At 34.6% G+C, this 20,739-nt stretch overlaps 1 protein-coding gene across 1 annotated transcript in view; it reads left to right on the top strand.

Annotated features, from left to right (window-relative positions):
- The window catches only part of LOC132109845 (gamma-aminobutyric acid receptor subunit alpha-2-like), a 74,368-nt gene that overhangs the window by 28,926 nt on the left and 24,703 nt on the right, over positions 1-20,739 (top strand). Inside the window, exons 5-7 of the mRNA XM_059516229.1 lie at positions 4,049-4,269; positions 7,774-7,856; positions 12,621-12,764. Of these exons, the coding sequence (XP_059372212.1) occupies positions 4,049-4,269; positions 7,774-7,856; positions 12,621-12,764 (448 nt within the window). The remainder of the gene's footprint in view (positions 1-4,048; positions 4,270-7,773; positions 7,857-12,620; positions 12,765-20,739) is intronic.

Below are 20,739 nucleotides of genomic sequence, written 5' to 3' on the forward strand. Positions count from 1 at the left end.
TGTTTTATTATTTCAGTTAACGTTTATTTTATTTCAATAAATGAAGAATATTTTTATGGTTTTAGTTTTAACTTTAACAACCTGATAGTAGTAAAATGTATTTATTAAATAATATTTTGAATAATGTTCTTAGTCTGTCCCTCCTGTAAGGGGGAATCCCAGACAGAAACTACAATAGTTGTTAATTAAATGGAAATTAAATTAAATATAATAAAAATATAAATTTATGAAAAATATAATAAAATATAATTTATGAACCCAAAATATCAACAATGACCAGGAAAAAAAAGCTTGAAATACACTGTGACTCTTATTTTGAAATGCCTGCATGTTTGACTGTTGACATAGTTGCAGGCTGCTCATTCAAGTTCAGATGAGGCGAATCAAATTTGCATTCTTACAACCATCTGCAACATTTATATGGTAATAATTCATCAACATTAGCTCATAAGCAGTCCCTCGGCATAAATGTGTGCTAATCATTGATTATAACCAGCGCGGAAGCAATCTGAAACTGCGTTTTCTAGCTATTAGATCAGGACGGTACAATGCAAATGTACAAGACATCAGCCCTCCTGACAAAATGGTCCTTCCCTAACATTTTTGTCTCGTTTTTATTCGTTGATGAAAATGAGAGTATATTTTTGTATTATTATTATAATTGTTTTATTTTTTATTATTTTTTCATTAAAAACTTTTTTATTTCGTTATCGTCTCATTTTCGTCTGTGAAAAAATGCTGAAAAAAATAATTTGCTGAAACGCCAGTGTCTGTCAACAGATGTGGGAGGGGCATGGCAAAGTTACGTCATTTCACCAATAATCTGTGAACGGCTTGCTCTGAGAAAGTGCTTATGATTTATGGGGATTTTTTTTTAAGCACTGGGTGGATTTTTATCATTATAGGCTGGTTGTGTACACATGCTGCAAAGAGACATTTCAGTTCAAACAACATGTAAAAGTGAATTTTGCATCCGATGAACCCTTTAAATAAATGCAATCTAGCTAGATCTAAAATCCCTAGGATTTAGTTGTAGCACCACCGCAAAGTAAGTCATATTTTACATGAACTGTGTTTGGAGTCTTAATTTAATGGAGAAAGAATATTGTATTGTATTTTATATTGTTTAAACAATACAAAGTAGACTACACATCTTTAATGAATCTGGTTACAGTCACTGCAGTTTCTGATGGTGTCTGAGCAGTAATAACTTCTGGCTTCTGTTGCAGTGCTTTTGTCTGCAGTCCAGTCCAATATATTTATATTTATTTTGTTTTGAGTCAGGCTGCTTTTATTCTAAAAATGCTTTCATTTTAGTCTATATATGCTTTTATTTTAGGCCTGCTTTCAGTATAGAAATGTTTTGATGAAATGAAACGGAATATTTTTTTTTTTTTGCAAGGATGCATTAATTTGATACTAGAAGCAATATAAATTTTATATAAATCCTGTTCTTTTGACCTTTCAATCCATCAGATATTCCTAAAAAAAATTAATGTTTCCATAAACATGAAGCAGCACAATTGTTTTCAGCATTTATAACAATTATATATATATATATATATATATATATATATATATATATATATATATATATACATTTTTTTTTTTTTTTTTTTTTTGAGCAGCAAATCAGCATATTAGAATGATTTCTGAAGGATCATGTGACACTGAAGACTGGAGTAATGATGCTGAAAATTCAGTTTTGATCACAGGAATAAATAAAGAACAGTTATTTCACACACACATTTAACTGATGTGTCTACGAATAATCTAATGTAAATGCATACCCAGCACCTGTGAAGCAATCTCATAAACCCTCCTAATCTCACCTATCTTTATTTCCCTTACTCTCTGGTGTGTGTGTGTGTGTGTGTGTGTGTGTGTGTGTGTGTGTGTGTGTGTGTGTGTGTGTGTGTGTGTGTGTGTGTGTGTGTGTACATGTACAGTATGTGGGTGGTGGGTGTATGTTTAATAATATGAGTGCAGAGATGGCATGGTGGTGGGGTTTCATGGTTCATCTCTACTTGTTAATGGATGTTCATATAAACCCTCCTCAGCCGGGACAATACAAGCCCCTTGACTGAAATTAAGACAGTCATAACCATTGCAGAATGCTGACTGGATGAATCGTCCAGATCCGAGAGACGTGCCAGAGAATGAGATGTACATCCATCGAAAAAGCACCTGCAGCGGCGGAAGGCATCTGGCTACAGTCCCTGCAGTGCTCAGACACTGTCTAAGTGGTCATAAAACTTCTGTCGCAGTGCTTCTCTAAAACTGCTTGCAGTGTGACACTTCAGTCTGCAGCTGCTGTAAACCAGAACTCTTAATCTGGAACTTTCAATGCAGAACCAATTTAATTTAGTTTAGCTCTTGTTTTAAATCAGGACCTGATTCTAGTCAGAATGCTTTTATTTTTGAAATGCTTTCGTGTTTTTTCTGTAGTTGCTTTTATTCCAGAGATGTTTTAAGACTAGAATCGCTTCTTCTTTAAATCTGTTTTTCAGTATTTGAACAGTCTGTTTCTGTTAGTCTAGAACTGCTTTGACTACTACATTTGCTTGTAGTTTAAAGGGATAGTACATCATAAAAAATTGAAAATGACCCCATGATTTAATCACCCTCAAGCCATCCCAGTTGTATATGACTTTGTCCTTTAAGACAAATACACTTGGAGTTATATTACAAAATGTCCTGGTTCTTCCCAGCTTTTTAATGGGGGTCGAGATTTTGTCCAAGTCCAATAAAAGTGCATAAATCCATCAAAAAGTTATCCAAACGGCTCTTTGAATTTAGAACTGAACTGCTTTCACGGTAGAATTTATATTTTGAGATATTTTTATAGATATGTATTTTTTATTTAGTTTTAGTTAAATAGTTTCGTTTTAAGGTTTTAGTAATTTCCTTATCTGTTTTTGTGATTTTAGTAGGTTTTTTTAATCTATACAAATAGTTTTTTACATTTTGTGTTAAGGTTTTCGTCATTTTAATACATAATGCTAAACTAAAATACAATGGTGCTTTGTCAACTACCTGAAATATATTTGTGAAATCTTACTGAAGCAAAATTGTACTACATTTATTAATATATTAAACATCAGTTATGTTCATTTTTATGATTTAGTTTTTTATTACATTACTCAAAACACTGAAACAAAAAAATAACCCACTATGAACATCATACGAACAATGAACATACTGTCTGCACTGCTTATAAATATTGCAAGTATAACGTCTGTGGTTCTACTCAACACACTCCGAGTGGGATTCGAACCAGTGTTTCTGGCATGTGAGATGGGCCTCTGTTACAAAAGTATCCAACATACTAATACCATATAGAAACAATTGAGTACAAAGCACACAGTTTTACAGAAATATGTCTGTCTTGAATGTGAATGTATCACAGCAGTTTTCCATTCACTGTGGCCACTGATTGTTGCTGGAAACTTGTCGGCTGTTAGCTAGAACTCTGTTACCTTTTCACCTCCCTGTCTAAAGCCAAAACCCTCTTGTAATCTATTTTTAAAGCATTTTAAAAGTTTTCCCTGTTCTACCAGCCGCGATGAGCTCCACAATGGTATCTCTGGGCAGCACAATCGCTCTTATGGAGCCGAGAGTGCGATCTGCTCACTCTCAGCACCACTAGTTAAAGGTTTGAGCAATTGACTCTCCCCTACAGAGCTTAAAGTCTCAAATGCAGTAAACTCCATTTGCAAATCAGCAAACTGTGTTTATCCACCAGAGCAAAAATAAGTGGATAGAAAATGTTACACCACAGATCATTTGAGGGTAAGAAAATGCATGAATTTGAATTGCATTCACAGGCTTTGCATGGAGAGGAACACAAACCCAGGTTGTCCAATTGATTGGACTGTTACAACTGTGAACAACACAACAGCAAATTCATCACCAATCAGTCACTCTAAGAGTGTATTGTGTGCTCAGTTATCACAAAACAAAACACCATCCGAGCCCTTAGCAACAGAAAACATCCAATAGAACCTCAAAATGTGTCTGATGTGCTGTTGTTTCATCTTTTTTGAAGGAGTACACCATCGATGTCTTCTTCAGGCAGAGCTGGAAGGATGAACGGCTGAAGTTTGAGGGACCGATGAACATACTGCGTTTGAACAACCTGATGGCCAGTAAGATCTGGACTCCAGACACATTCTTTCACAACGGGAAGAAATCTGTCGCGCACAACATGACCATGCCCAACAAACTGCTGCGGATCCAAGATGACGGCACCCTGCTGTACACCATGAGGTAAGCAAGGTGTTATTTTCACTAAGTGCTTTCAAAGTTTCAAAAGCTACCGCACGTAACAACATTGGAAAGTGCTGTGCATTTAAAATTTCAAGTTGAAATCTTGTTCTCATTTGACATTCTCAGTGCCGGTGCAGTTGAATATGTTAATAAATATATTCTTTTAAACACAGAATATTGACCCCTACTCAGAGGTGGGTAGTAACGAGTTACATTTACTTGAGTAATTTTTTGAGGTAACTAATACTTCTCGGAGTATATTTAAAGATGGGTACTTTATACTCTTACTTGAGTAAATTTTTGGGGAAAAATCTGTACTTTTACTTCGTTACTGTGGGCGACGCTCCTCTCGTTACTTTATCTTAATGCAGTATGTTATAAATGCTTCAGTTTATTCCAAACGCGCTGTCTACTTTTCTCTGGGCAATGAGCGTTGCTCATTCGCGAATGATTCATTCTTTTGAGTCAATTCTGTTCAAAGGCTTGATCAAACCAATTGGCAAACGAGTGAATTGGTTCATGAATCATATGGATATGGAACTGCACTGAATTGAAAGCAAATCTGCAAAGGCTATTATTTGCTTGCGATGGAGATCCTTATTAAATGAACACCGCGTGTGCTGGCTACTGTTTAACAGGTAATAACTTGGGCTACATTCGATTACAGTACACGATACCACTGTGACATTAGTTTGTTGTACGTGTGTGGCTTATAAAAGAGGGGAGTCAAGTTGAATGCAGCTTCCAAAAGACAAAAAATAGCCGATTAAGATTTTATTAATTTTAATACAATCACACCGGCGCGAGTACGTTCAGCGAGTCATATTATCAGCTGCTAAATTCAGATCTGTGATCGCTTGCTGGCGCTGAGCCAGAGATAGATGTGTTTTTACAGTGCTGCGCATTATAACCAATCACACATGATTCTTTTGAGCTTATTAAAGCATTGGCCAATCAGAGGTGTTCCGATGAGTCATCGCTAAAATCCCGGTGCTTCCTTCACTCGCTCGCTCGCTGACTGAATACCTCTTTCTGGCGAATTCTCTCGTCAGAAACAACAAAGTGCAGATGTGTGTACGAATCTATAATTAAGATATTGATTTCACAGTGTTAACAGTTTCAGTGATTTTAATGGGAGTTTCTGAGAGTGATTGAAATCTAGACTGTCAGTGAAAATGATCTTTAATAATGTAAATGTTATTTGCTCTCTTTCTGAACAATGAAAGATTAGTAGCAATATTTATATCACATTAACTTTCAATGTTAAATTCACATTTAATATAAAGTCAGTCGTATTAAAAATATGGTATGGCATGACACCTATATCTGTTACTTAAGTAAACAGACAGGGTTTTATAATAAATTACATAAATTGGAGTAAAGGCTGATGAAATATATACATTTATACACACACACACACATACATTACATACATTTTATCTATATATCTAAATAAAAATAGGCTCAGTATATATGACCCAAAGTAACTAGTAACTAACTACTTGAGTAGATTTTTTATCCGATACTCTTTTACTCTAACTCAAGTAACTATTCAAGACTAGTACTTTTACTTTTACTTGAGTAAATATTTCTAGAAGTACTTTTACTTTTACTCGAGAACAGTTTTTGGGTACTCTACCCACCTCTGCCCCTACTGTAAAAGTATTAGATTTATGATCATACCGTCTTTCAATTTGTAAACAAGTAGCATCTACTCACCCTCAAAACATACCTTTTCTGTAAAAGTTCACTTTAAGTTTTGTTCTCATCCAATTAATAATATTTTTTGTCTTACACCCAAAATATTGGCATAAAATTACGTCAGCCAGTCAGATCCGCTTTAAACATATATGATTTACGTTCACATTGTTTGTTTTCACAAAAATCTGGCCTATGATCTTAAACTACAATCCAAGTTTTCTCTTTTTTTCTTTTTTTGGATGAGGGACATACGCAAACTAAAGATATCTTGCCCTCCAGTGGTTTTTCAGTGAATAATGACTTTAATTTTTATCTGTTCCTCACATAATGTTATCAGAATTTATATTTTTTGTGAACGATCCATTTAGCTCATATTGTGGGTGGCAAATTGAGTCATTCCTCATGTAAATCCCTGAATCACCTTGTATTCCCGAGAATTAGAATAATTCATTCCTCACTGGCTCCTACACTATGACAGTCAGTTGTATTGATTTAGCCATTAATTAAGATGTTTAATCTGTTTTCAGAAATGTGACACTCACTTTTATAGGAGCCAATTTTATTGAAACCATTGACTTTCTCTTAGTAAAGCGCAGTCCTCATTCTAATATACATATTCAAGAGCCTGCGCACATCATCATCAATCTCCTTAATTACCTGCAGATGAAACTGGAAGAGCAGAATCTGTAATATATTGTTTTGTGTCATGTACACAAGCCCCAAACAACATGGCCTTTTATAATGACGCGATCTCGCCTATGTTTATCCTGACGCTGCTCCAGAACACATCATGGCACTCTCCAACACGTACACTCTCAAATTCGTTTGCTTTTTTCTCTCTCTTCTAAATCACTCTCTTGCTCCCAGCTCTTCCTGTGAGCACAAATGCACCTCATCGCTGCCAAATCAATGAGAGCCTGACTCAGCTGTGAAGTGCAGGAAGAAAAAAGAAACAAACTGAGAGAGAGACTGAGAAAGCAACAGAGTGAAATAGAGGAGAAATGGATGTTAAAATTAACTTGCATTTATAGGATAGAGTAGGGTAGAATAGAGACTAGTAATAAACTACTTGTAAGAGATTGTTGATCTATTGAATAGACACAATATTATTGAGAATATAGAATTAGGCATTATTTTGAATATTGCAGTGATTTTAATGCTCTTTTTTTATTTTCCATTATTTTTTTTAAAGGGCTAAACAATAGTTTTAAGGATAAGAGTGTATAATTAAGAGAAAAAGTATGAGAGTATGAGATAGAATGTGGGCAGACATCACCTGTGGCATTTCTTTTCTATTTTTATGGTGGCACAAATAAAAAATAATTAAATAATGTTCCTCATTCAGTGAGAAAAAAAATTAGGAGTGAGTGAGAGAGTGTGGAGAACATGACTTAAATATTTTTACTAGATTATAGCTGGTTTTTAAGGATTTTAGATTTTTTTTTAGATTTTAGACATAATAACAAATTGTATTACTCTTTGAAATAACCCTTTTATTTCTTTCAGCATCATTACTCCAGTCTTCAGTGTCATTGCTCCAGTTAATATTCTTTACTGCAGTCCACAGTTGTTCTCAAGGTTGCTTTGATGAATGGAAAGTTCAAACGCACATCAATTATTTGAAATATAATTCTTCTTTAACTGTTTAAATGTATTTACTGTCACTTTTGATCAATTTAATGTGTCCTTGCAGAATAATTAATTTCTATTTATTTCTAAGCTATATAGAACCACCCACTCATGCTAGTAATGGTAATGGCATAAAATGTCCGCTTTTGTTGTGTTTGGAAATGTAAATCACAGGTTGACGGTGCACGCTGAGTGTCCAATGCATCTTGAAGATTTTCCCATGGACTTCCACTCCTGTCCTCTCAAATTCGGCAGCTGTGAGTAACAGCATGGAGTGTCTTGCTTGTAATGATTGATTTAAACTTTCAAACAATCATCTGCAAAGTTTTAATTGTGTACGGAAGTAAAATAATGACTTATGTCTTTGAAACAAAAAAGCATGCTGAATAGCACTAACTGAAAAATAATGCATTGCATTAACAGTACTTGCATTTTAATGCCTTGAATTTCCAGGGCTTGCATTGTTAGGTCCTGAAATTTAATATAGTTGTTCATTTAAGCTGTGAATATTTCAATTCAAAATATTTCACACACCTTTTCATAATTAAAAAATCAATCATTCATATTCACGTTTCAGAATTCACTTCCAAAATATTAAATTGGTTTAAAAATACGATGTATAATATTCGACAGGCAAATTTCGGTCCATTTTATTTCACTTTCCAAATTCGCTTCCACAAATTCAGTGGTTAAAATTCGGCAGATAATTCGCCCTTTCACGTCCTGGAGCTGCAGGAATAGCAGTAGAGCACAGAGGCGTGATCTCCATCTGCTGTCAGTCGCTCACCAGCAGGTGGTGCAAGCGGCTGTTAAATAAGGCCAAAGCAACAGGTGGATTAAGTAATACAGTTACAAAAACTGATCTGCAGAAATTAAGCAAGCGCTAAGTAGAAGTTTTGATTATCGGAGCATGTGGAAAAGCTAATTGTGCGTATGTTTATTTCAACATCTTTGCTGTTACCAAGTAAGCAGAATTTAAAGGAGATTATAATGGTGTTTTACCCAACGCTGAATTACAGGACTAACATTACATCTAAGGAAGACATATATTGCTTTCGGTTGTTTAGTTTCCGTAACTTTGTGTCATGGCTTTTGCGTGCTGAGCTGTAATACTGGGGATCCCCTCAGGTCACACTTCAGGATTCCCCAATGACGAGTAACGCTTCTCAATCAATGAATACTGTGATATAAGACCTCAGATCTCAGAATACATTTTATTGATGATTATGCAAACTATATACAGGCAAGCAAATGAGGTCAAAAAGAATCCAATGCGCTGCATTCTCTTTATAATTGATTTCCATTACCACTGATCTATAAAGTCGACAGTCCCACAAAGATATCAATACCATGATTAGTTTTAACAATATGCAACCCATTTATATTAACATAAAAAATGAGTTAAAAACAATCTAGGTATATTAATTCTGAAAATTTAAACTGAAGAAATTATTGACGTGCTACCGCACCCAAGGGAACGTCTGACAATTCCACTGGGTTAAAAGGTCCAATGTGTTTTAATTAAAATTTTAAATAACACACTGTCGAATTCTAAATTTTGTATTTCTCATAGTGATTTTCTACAGGTGAGATTTTGCCAATACCTCCCTTCATATATTTACAGTATACAATTATTTACATATTAAAGATCCCTGGAAAGGGTTTTCCATGTTCCAACAGTTGTAGTACATTGCTAGATACAAGCCTGACTTACTACAGGTTAGAATTAGCCAATATCTCCCTTACATTACGTACAGTACATACATTTCTTAAAAAATAAAAATAAAAAAAACGATTTACACAAAGGGATTTTTTCATGTTTCACAGGTTGTAGTATGTTGTTAGTTACGTAGTTCATGTAAATCGCTAATATCTGCCTTATAGTGTATGTGCCATTCACAATTATTTAAAACAAAACAAAATCTGTAAGACCCCAAAAGGGATTTTTCATGTTCCAAAGGTTGTATTATAAAATATTGATGTACTTTATGTACAGCAAGGGAGGTATTAGCAGAAATTTACCTATAGTATGTCAGTCTAGTCTAGGAATGTACTACAACTTTGGAACATAATACAATAATAAAATAAAATAAACATTATGTGAATTACAGTAATTTCTAATGAGCTATTATATACTTTATATACAGTGAGGAAGATATTGGTAAAATGTCAACTGTAGCAAGTCAGTCTGGTCACTAGTAACATACTACTAGTAACATACAACATTTTGAACACAAAAACCCCATTTAAAAAAAAAAAAGTTTTTTTAAGTATTGTAATTTTTTCTTTAAAAAAAACATTTGTGTAGTGTCCATATAAAGAGAAATAAGTTATTGGCCATATATATTTAGTCAGTTTGAGTAAATTATTAATTTATTGTAAACTAATTAATTTGAATACATTATTGTACTACGTTTTGTTTTGAGGTAAATTTGCAGACGGTCCCTAAAGGAGCTTAGGCAAATATCAAACATAAAACTACTGCGCTTGGTTTTCTTTTTACGGAAAAAAAAATGGTGAAATTTGGTGAAACTTTGTGGTTTGTGAGGCTCCTTTCTGGGCTCATCTGCTTAAATGTACATAATATACAGTAATATATTGTATTAATTAGATGCTGAATTTAATAATTTAATATCTTGAGGCAATAAAAGACGCAAATGTTATATATATATATATATATATATATATATATATATATATATATATATATATATATATATATATATATATATATATATATATATATATATATATATATACATACATATTTAACCCTCTGGAGTCTAAGGGTATTTTTGGGGCCTGGAGAAGTTTTGTCATGCCCTGACATTTGTGCTTTTTTCCGTTTCTTATCAATATCTGAATGGGTAAAGTCTAATCTCACTGTAAACAACACAAACTGGGCTATAATAATATGTAAGATGCATGTATGTACATGATTGTGTTTTTGAGAAAAAAAATATTATGCGTGGTTAGTGAAAAACTAAAAATGTTAAAACACTTAAAAAAGGCAAAAAAACACATAGATAACATTGGTTCCCGGGATTTTTGAGAACTGGAGCTTGTAGCCTAGAATTTTTCTTTCTAAATTATGTGAAAATCATCTTGTTTACTCACTCACCGAAAACAATATATTGATTTACATTTTCTAAGACACTTTTTGTTGGTAAAAGTCATATGCGAGTAGGCATCAACTATCATGAATATCATTGTGATTTACACCTGAGAAGACAAAGGGCCGCATAATGAGCTGCATAATGAGCCATTCAGTCATCTGTGCCACTGAGAGGAAGGAGTTACAAGAAAGAATGTGAGAACAAAATAAATCTATATAATTTTATGTTTGTAGTTTATTTAGAATATATTTAATTATCCCACAACATACTTTAATATCCGCTTGGGGGAGCAGTTAAACAGTTTATTAGGAACAATCAAAGCTGACTTTCAAACAATTGTTTTGCCATCAATACTCCAGTCACACAATCCTTCAGAAATCCTTTTAACAATCTTATTTTCTACAAAAAACATTTATTGTTGTTATTATCATTATTATTATTATTATTATTATTAATGTTGAAAAGAGCTGAGAATATTTTTTAGGTTTTTTAGGGGGAATAAATTGAAAGACCAGCATTGTTTTTACATTTGTTAGACTACAGTTATTTATTTGTTACATTTATATTATTTACATCAAGCTTTTGAATGGTATAGTATAGTATATTGTTATTGAAACTTCATAATGTTTCATTTGATTATATATTTAGTCAGGAATTATAGTTTGGAAAAAGTCTAACTAGTAAAATGTTTACACGTTATGTGAAAACTAGTACAAGTATATAAATAAATAAAAAGAGACTTACTCATGTTTTATGATCTCTGCTGAATAAAGTGCTTCATTCTTTTTTCTGAGGAAATCCATTTCTCAAATCCTCAACCACATGACATCTTTTTGGGGTGAATTATGTCTTATTCCTCTCATCGCGAAGCAAACAGTAAAATAAACACTTGAAGAACAGTCTCGCTGCTTTTTCTTCTGTTATGGGCGTATTCAAGCCGCGCGCTTCAGTTTGAATCTGAATAGCGCGTTCAGTGCGGGGGCGTGGTCACATTAGATATAATGAAGGGAGATTTGAAAAACAGACATCGCGTTGTTTTCATATGGATTACTTTATCACAGAAAATCTGTTTTCGGCGGCACTTGTTTAGTTTAAAAGTAGACATGTCAAGCTTTCCATAGATATCTCTCTCATGTCTCTTCGTTGAGTATTAACGGAGTTACAGTTCATTTTAATTACGTGTTTGTAAATAAAGATCAGCGCAGACAAAGGCTGCAGACAGCACACCTTGTTTGTTATCTTTATTTTATAAGTGCACAAAGTTTTGTTGTTATTATGTCTGTGTCCAAAAAAAAGTAGACCCATTACAGATTCGATTGATGTATTGCTCTTATCTATACGATTAAAACTGAAAGTGTAATTTAAGTTCTTTTCGGGGTTATCAGGAGAAAATGACTCAAAACGCGTATCCGCGTTAATTGACTTAAAAGGGTTAACATGCAGTTTTTCTTGTTCCATAACTTGCGTTCATATCCTCATCTGTCTGTATATAGTTTGCATCATCAGTAATGAGTTTTGTCTTTTAATCGCAGTTAATTTTTTATATATATATATTATCTGCCGAATTTTAACCACTGAATTTGTGGAAGCGAATTTGGAAAGTGAAATAAAATGGACCGAAATTTGCCTGTCGAATATTATACATCGTATTTTTAAACCGATTTAATATTTTGGTGTGTGTGAAATATTTTGAATTGAATTATTCACAGCTTAAACGAACAACTATATTAAATTTCAGGACCTAAAGATGCAAGCCCTGGAAATACAAGGCATTAAAATGCAAGTACTGTTAATGCAATGCATTATTTTTTCAGTTAGTGCTATTCAGCATGCTTTTTTGTTTCAAAGACATATGTCATTATTTTACTTCCATAATTGTGGCCCCCATTGAAATCATTCCTACAGATGCTTACACAACAACAGAAGTGACGTACACTTGGACAAAGAATGCATCCAATTCTGTGGTGGTTGAAGAGGAAAGCTCTAGATTAAACCAGTATGACCTGCTGGGACAAACCGTGGGCAACGAAACCATCAGATCCAGCACTGGTGAGTCAAGATACTTACAGATTGATGGATATGGTTTTATTATATAGAAAACAAGCAAAAGATTCTTCAAGGATGCTTCCAAAGTCAATCATATTTCAATCATATTTGAAACAACATTACAGTAAGTAAATGATGACAGAAGTTTGTCCTCAAACAAAAGCTCTGAAAGCTGCAAAGACTGAACAGACACGTTTGATAAATATACAAGGATGATTCTAAAGGACTGTCATATGTCACTGCAGATTTGTCCTTCTTTCTATCATAGTCTATCAAGCACACACTCGTTCTGTTCTGCTAAATCTGCTGTGTGCTTTAACACGATCTCCAGGCAAGACTCAACAAACCCTGCCTGTCACTTCCCGTGGTTCGCTCTCGCTGTTTTTCTCTCTCTCTCTCATGCACATCTTTGGTTTGCAGTGACATTTCTTGCATGTTGGCAGTTGGTAGCTCAGTAAAGCGAACATATCCTCAACGTGGGGTGAGATCGAGGCCAGAGCATGTACAAGAAATTCCACTTCAGTTGAGCACAGGGACCGTACAACAACAACACCCAAAAGACACACCTCATGTCATGTTTAAAACATTATCTTTACAAATGGATAGCATATTCACAGCTTATAAGAAATTAAATACATTCTGGATTTTTTTCTTGCTCAACAGTAATTATAAACACATATGGGATTATTAAAATATGGATACTGATAACTATAGAACAGAGTAACTGATGGGAGATATGTAACTTATATAAACTACTCATCAAAAGTTAAAGTTTTTAATGCTTTTGGAATAAGTCCCTTATGGTCACCAAGGCTGCATTTGTTTGATGCACAGTAAAACGGTAAAAACAATGTAAAATAACTATTTTCTATTTTAATATATTTCAAAATGTAATTTATTCCAGTGAAGGGAAAGCTGAATTTCCCCTTCAGAAATCGTTCTAATATGCTGATTTGGTGCTCAAAAACATTTCTTATACATAGTTATCAATGTTGAAAAAGTTGTGCTGCTTCATATTTTTGTGGAAAATGCGATTAATTTTTTAGGATATTTTATTGATAGATTACAGACAGACAGAGACCGATTTACTGATTGATTAAATTGATTAAATGCATTCTCGACATTTGCACCAGGGGCAATATAGAATATTTTAACTTACAGGTGACATATCATGAAAATTTGACTTTTTAGTGTTCCGTTGAAGTAGAGTCCCAGCCTCAGAGGAGACAAGAGAGCATTGGATTATTGATCTGTTTACTGTATATTATGCTGCTACCACACAGATCTAATATAAACATGCAATTCTTCTGATTCTGATTCTGATTCTTTCCCAGCTGTTTACCTTCACAGACATAACAGTCTTTTTCTTCTTCTTCTACTGAAAATAGGCATTTTCAACACGATATAATAAATGATGATCTATGGAATATTTTGAGCTAAAACTTCACAGTCAGATGTTGGGGACACCTGAGACTTATATTTTATAAAAAAGGGGGGGGGACAGAATACGTCCCTTTTAAACCTCTTTTCTGCCAGTTTTTAGTTTAAGGTCAACTACCATCATTGAAAAGCAATGTTTTAAGAAAATCTTGTTGAACATGCTGCTATTGTAACCAATTGTATAGTGAAAGTGGATGCACATGTAAACCTGGATTGATTCTTAATTCTATTCATTAAGCTCAAATATAAGGATGTTTCCATTTCATTTCCTAAGACAGTATTCCCCTGCCAAGCAGTGGCTTTGCTTGTTGTGTCCTGCGGGATTGGTGTCTTCTGCTCAGACCCATTTGTTAAGCTCCATTTACATCACCCATAGCAAGCAGATGTACTCAAACCGGTACCGGCGTCACGCGCACACAAATGTGTGCATTAAAACACACATGCATGAGCCTTTGGGGCTTTCCTCCCGAGGCTCTTGTAAGTCCCCATCATGTGATGTGAGATTAATCATTCATTACAACAGTGTGAACATGCCGTCTAGTGTGAAGGAAATTGGGTCATCTGCCACACTTGAGTGTGTACTACATTTTGGACACTTGAGTGTTCGTAATATCTGAAGGATTTTTTAATACCTTTCTTCCTTGAGGCCACAGGCTGGGAAACCACTCAGAGTAAAACCACTCTAGTTTGTGTGTGTGTGTGTGTGTGTGTGTGTGTGTGTGTGTGTGTGTGTTGTGTGTGTGTGTGTGTTTGTGTGTGTGTGTTCACATTGAGTAATGATGCAATGAAGGGGTGTGTTTACAAAAACCAAGTGCAGTCGAAAGGCACAATGTCCAGTGGGCACTTAAGCATGATGTCAGGAGGTGCAACGCCCATGTTTTATTCAGGCTTGTCTTGGCTTTAAAGGGATAGTTCACCCAAAAATGAAAATGTGATGTTTATCTGCTTACCCCCAGGGCATCCAAGATGTAGGTGACTTTGTTCCTTCAGTAGAACACAAACCAAGATGCAGTGTTGTGCATGAACGCGTTCAATGAACGCGTTCATATTTTCACCGAACGCTGAACTGAACGAATCACTTTTCATACAATGAACGTGAACGAGAGTGGCGCTCACTCTGGCAGGAATGAACAGCACGCGCAGTTCACGTTCACACTCATTTGAAAAGTCAGGTTTTACCAGGGCTTAATTTGAGCCGGAACATGTTCCGTCACCTCCGACATTGGATCCGGCACCTCCTGTGTCACTAAAATTAATTGCCTCAATGAAAAAAAAAATTACTGTTTGTGTAGTGTTCAATGTTTGTGACACATGAGTCATGACTTGCGCGCTTGTTCTACTAGTTGAGATTGCTGTTAGCCTCGATCGTTTCATGCAGGGGAAAAATGTCAAAAAGTTTTTTGTACAGATAAATCCAGCATCTGAAATTGAATGCTATGTTTGTTTATTAGAGCTATATGCTGTATAATTTTCAGTTTTCAGAGCTATTCAATTCATTTGGACAAATATAAGTCAGGAAGAGTTAGAAAAAAAATATTAATGAATGTAAATGGCATTGTCATTGTTTACTCACTGTTTACTGTCTTTTGAGGATGCTAGAATGTGTTGGTCCAGTATTTCACATTGAGAAGGGTAAGGTCATCTTAAGTTAAGTTGTTCAGCTGCTAGCTGTTCATTTTCTTTAGACAAATATAATCAGGAAGATTGTTTTATTATAAATGAATGTAAATGGCATTTTCATCGTTTACTCACTGTTTACTTCCTTTTGAAGGTGTGAAAATGTGTTGGTTGAGTATTGCACATTGAGCAGGGTAAGCCCAAGCTAATTTGACATTACAGTACATGACACTTTGGTCTGGTTTACATATTTACTGCCGTTCAGAATATGCTGGATTTTTTTCAGTAGACTGATCTTTTCCCTATGAACCTGAATATACTTTTTTTAAGTCCTGGGTAATTTGGTTCATGCTGGCTAAATAAAAGTTTCACTGAACATACAGTATACCTTGACTGCACCTTGTATTTTCCAATTTCTACATATCATGATTACCAGTGTTGGGGAGTAACTAGTTACATGTAACGGCATTACGTAATTTAATTACAAAATAAATGTAACAGTAATCAGTTACAGTTACTACGAAAAAATGAGTAATTAAATTACAGTTACTTATGAAAATTGTAACGATTACAAAGAGGATTACATTTGAATATTTACACACATCCACATACATCTTATTTCTTTCCCAAATTGCACTAAGACATATGGCCCATAATCTCCGAGACGCGGAAAACACATTCGTAGAATCCAGTCATAAAAATGGAATTCAGCCAAACGCGGACGCAATATGCCACATTTTGGACGAATAAATCAAAAGTAGGTCAGTACACTTGAATCAAAACCCGATATGGACTGATGTCTGTGAATATTAAGCCGCAAAAAGACTGAATATGAATCCTGCACGTTCTGCGTGTCTGTGGAAATCAGGCGCTGACTGGACATCGGGAGAACCGGGACTATTCCCGGTGGCCTGGCAGACGATTTGGCCTTCTACTTTTATATTGTTATTGTATAATTGCAGGCCGAATATACTAAAGCGATTATTTCCGAATCCGCGATTCGATAATTAAATCTCTAATAAATCATGAATCGGTTAGTCGTGACTGGCAATGGTTGGGCTCGCGCGCTCTCCGCGCCTCCGCCGAACGGTTTGGATCAGACTCCGAGTAATCAATGCGAGAGAGAGAGACCGGAGTGAACTGTGTAAGCGCACAGCTGGAGCAGAGAAGCGACACTTCTGTTCAGGGTTTCAGATGCAGGTCAGTTTCATCTGTAAATATGCTAATGTAGTTTTGTCTTTGTTTACTTAGTCAAGCAGCAGCAACAGCACATTGCTCACACTCACTCAAAATACTGTATAAACGACGTCATTATTATCTATTGTAATGTTACAGTAGTAAGTTACCAGACAAATCATCATATTTTATCATAGGTTTAGGGGGAGCTAGTGCATACAAAAACACAACCCTGAGGAAAATTTATATAGCCCATGGTATGGCACTAACAGTGGTTTAACCATGGAATTTGTAGTAAAAATAAATAGAAGTGGTAATTCATTTGCCAAAAAAACTAAATTGCACTTACAAAACATGGTAAAAGTCAAATAAAAATCTTCAGTATTAAAGTCATGAGAGAGATGAGTGGATAATGGAAGTGAAGGTGCAGTTCAGGAGAGAACTCTTAATTACGTTGCAAGTCCCCCAACCTAAGGATTCAAATCTTTTTCATGTCAGGTCCAAAAAAAAAATAGGGTTGTCCATGTTTCAGAATGGGTTGTGGGTGTATGAGTGTGAGATTTCCCAGCCTATTTTTTTCCCCAATCCGCCCATCATGGAAATTAATCTCTAGAACAGTCACTTCATGAGCATTTTTTACTTATTTTGAGAAACTATCATCATATCATATACAAAGAGACAGCAAGCAGTGTTTCAAAAAGACACCAATGTTTCAGGAGTTTAGTACACAGAATAGGACACATGCTTATTAGATAACCGTATTTGAGTTGATGTATATGCTTTTATTTTTTTATTAACTATTTTTCCCCAAACCATTGTTAGAAGCAGTTAGATGCCGGTAGTTATGCAAAGATTTGGTTTCAAAAACAGTATCTATAAACTGTTTCTTTTGATTTTAAATCTGCATTGAACTTCAGATCAATCTCTAAGTAAAAGGCAGTACTAAAGTCTGATTGTGTGGTGGATGTGTTCAAATGTGATCATCTTAATTCAGGTGATGAAGAATGATGAAAGTCTGACAGTATTGAGCACTACTGTAAGGTTAAACCTGCATGGTGTAAAATGGTTGAAGATGATTAACAGTTGCAAATTAACATTCATTAGAAATTTATAAAAGTAATCAAAATGTACTCAAAAGTAATTAGTTACATTACTTTATTAAAGTAATTAAAAAAATTACACTACTATTACATTTTAAATAGGGTAACTTGTAATCTGTAACCTATTACATTTCCAAAGTAACCTTCCCAACACTGATGATTACACATTATTTAAGGGGTAAATATATTCTCTATCTCAACATTATTTTTCTCCTGGCTATAATAATTGTCTCTTGTTTATTGGTACAATAATTTTGATTAGTTTTGGAGTGGCAGTGATTTGCAGCTGGTAATGGATGGTAAAGAGGTTCTATTGAGTAAGATAGTGGCCTATCTTAAAAAGAATTTAACAAATGAACGTGAATTAGTTCATTTTTAGATATGTGAACTTAGTTAATTTAAAAAAAAAAAAATGAACTATGAACATGAACTAGTTCATTATCATCTGTGTGAACTGAACTTTGAGCTAGTTCTTTTTAAGTATGAACTGGCACAACACTGCCAAGATGTTTAACTCAAACGGTTGCAGTCTATCACTCTTATCTTAAGTGGGTTGGAATGACAGCTAAAACATACAATAAAATTGAATAAAATAACCAAATAACAAAACCAAATGAAACCCTGCAGATTGCGGACTTATAAGTGCATTACCACCACTTATCTCTCAAATGGACCATTGACACTCTATCTGCAATCCCAATTAGGAGTGTAAATGGTCCATTTGAGAGATAGGTGGCGGTAATGCATTTTTAAGTCTGTGATTCGCCATAAAGCAAGAAGAAGATGCCTCATGTGCCTGCAGCACATTGTGTGAATCAGAGGTAAAAAGAATATAAATACTATTCAGTTTCTTGCACAGACCGATTGCTTCGTGTCTTTACACATCAATGTATCATCACAAGCCGTAGGGTTTAATTTGGTTTTGTTTGTTTGTTTTGTTTTATTCTATGTTTTAGCTGTAATTCATTATAAGAGTGATAGTCTGCAACGGTTTGAGTTAAAAATGTTGGTTTGTGTTCTGCTGAAGAAACAAAGTCACCTACATCTTGGATCCCCTGGGGGTAAGTGGATAAGCATCAAATTTTCATTTTTGGGTGAACTATACCTTAAAGATAACAATAAATACACATTAGTATATCAATGAGTGATCTATTTCATAGGTCACATTTCACAGGAAATATTTGAAATAATATTTTGCTTTAAGAACATGAAGCCTATATTTAGGACCATTAAGATTTTATGACATTATTTTCGTGAAAATCAAGCAGTGTTACATTAATGAGAATATAATGAAATGTTCCATTGTGAATAATGAGAATTACAAAAAAAGAAAAGAAAAGAAAAAACACTGTCAGTAAAAAGTCCAGAAGCATTACAGTAATGAGTATATTGTTGGAGAAATGTGCTTAATTATCATGAAAATAATGTCAAATGCAGCAGATCTTAAAAGAATAGTTCACCCAAAAAAATGAAAACCCTGACATCCTTCCAAAATGTAGGATTTTCAGAACATGAAAGAAGATATTTTGAAAAACATATTGTCTTATGCATATGGAAGTCAGTGCGGTCCAAACGTTTCATCCCAATAAATTATAAAATACATACATTTTCTGCTCCAAAGAAAGTTGGGTTTGAACAACATTAGGGTGAGATCATGATGACTGAATGTACATTTTTGGGTAAATTAACCCTTTAATAGTCCCATAAATTAGTCTTATTTTTCTTAATTTATGTTATGTTATGTTATGTTATGTTATGTTATGTTATGTTATGTTATGTTATGTGTGCCCTAGACATTTTCACAATATTAACTTGCACAAAGCAATTGTTAAAGGTCTAGTTCACCCAAAAATGATAAATCTGTTATTATTCACTCACTCTAATGTCTTTTGAAACCTTAATGGTAAAATGTAATTGAATGTACAAAATGACAAGAAAGCACCACAGACATTTGTAACAACATGAGGGTGAGTTTATGACACATTCATGTTTATATTTTGGTGAACTACTGGTTTAATCACAAAATCGGCCCTCTCTTTTTGTTAATCTCTTTTCTGTCCATCATGATGTTCACACGCTGAGATCTCTGTGTTTTTGTGAGATCATTACTGGCGAACATGCTTGATGTCGATGGTTTCATCAAAGTGTCTGGGTTTCCCCTGCGTAAAGATGGAAAACGAGAGACAGAGAGAGAGAGAAGGGGAAAGATCAAATGATGTTGGCATACTGTCAGTGACATCGTGCTTAGAAGATGAGACATCTGGATTCCCGGTAACATCACCATGATGATCAGCAACACGGCTGCGGTGGGAGAGAGTGACACACGCTCACTAGCGGTAATTAGCAGTGTAGATCTGTCATCGTTTGCACTGCTTTTGTGTTTGTATATGTGGGATCAGACTTCTGACTCTCAGCACAAAGTCTAGTCTACACAGCAGCTTATTATGGCCCAAAAACACCCACTTAGATATGAATAAATTGTCTGATAAACATGTAAAAGTGACCAGCCACAGTTCTTTTTCTTTTAGTGATGGAAATAGAATCTGAAATCGTTGATAACACAATCATTAGCTTTTTTTCACACTGCAAAAACTCTTATTTTGTATTTTTGTCTCGCAAATATCTAAACATTCTTAAATCAAGAT

Source organism: Carassius carassius, chromosome 29, assembly GCF_963082965.1.
Source record: "Carassius carassius chromosome 29, fCarCar2.1, whole genome shotgun sequence".
NCBI classification, from domain to species: domain Eukaryota; kingdom Metazoa; phylum Chordata; class Actinopteri; order Cypriniformes; family Cyprinidae; genus Carassius; species Carassius carassius.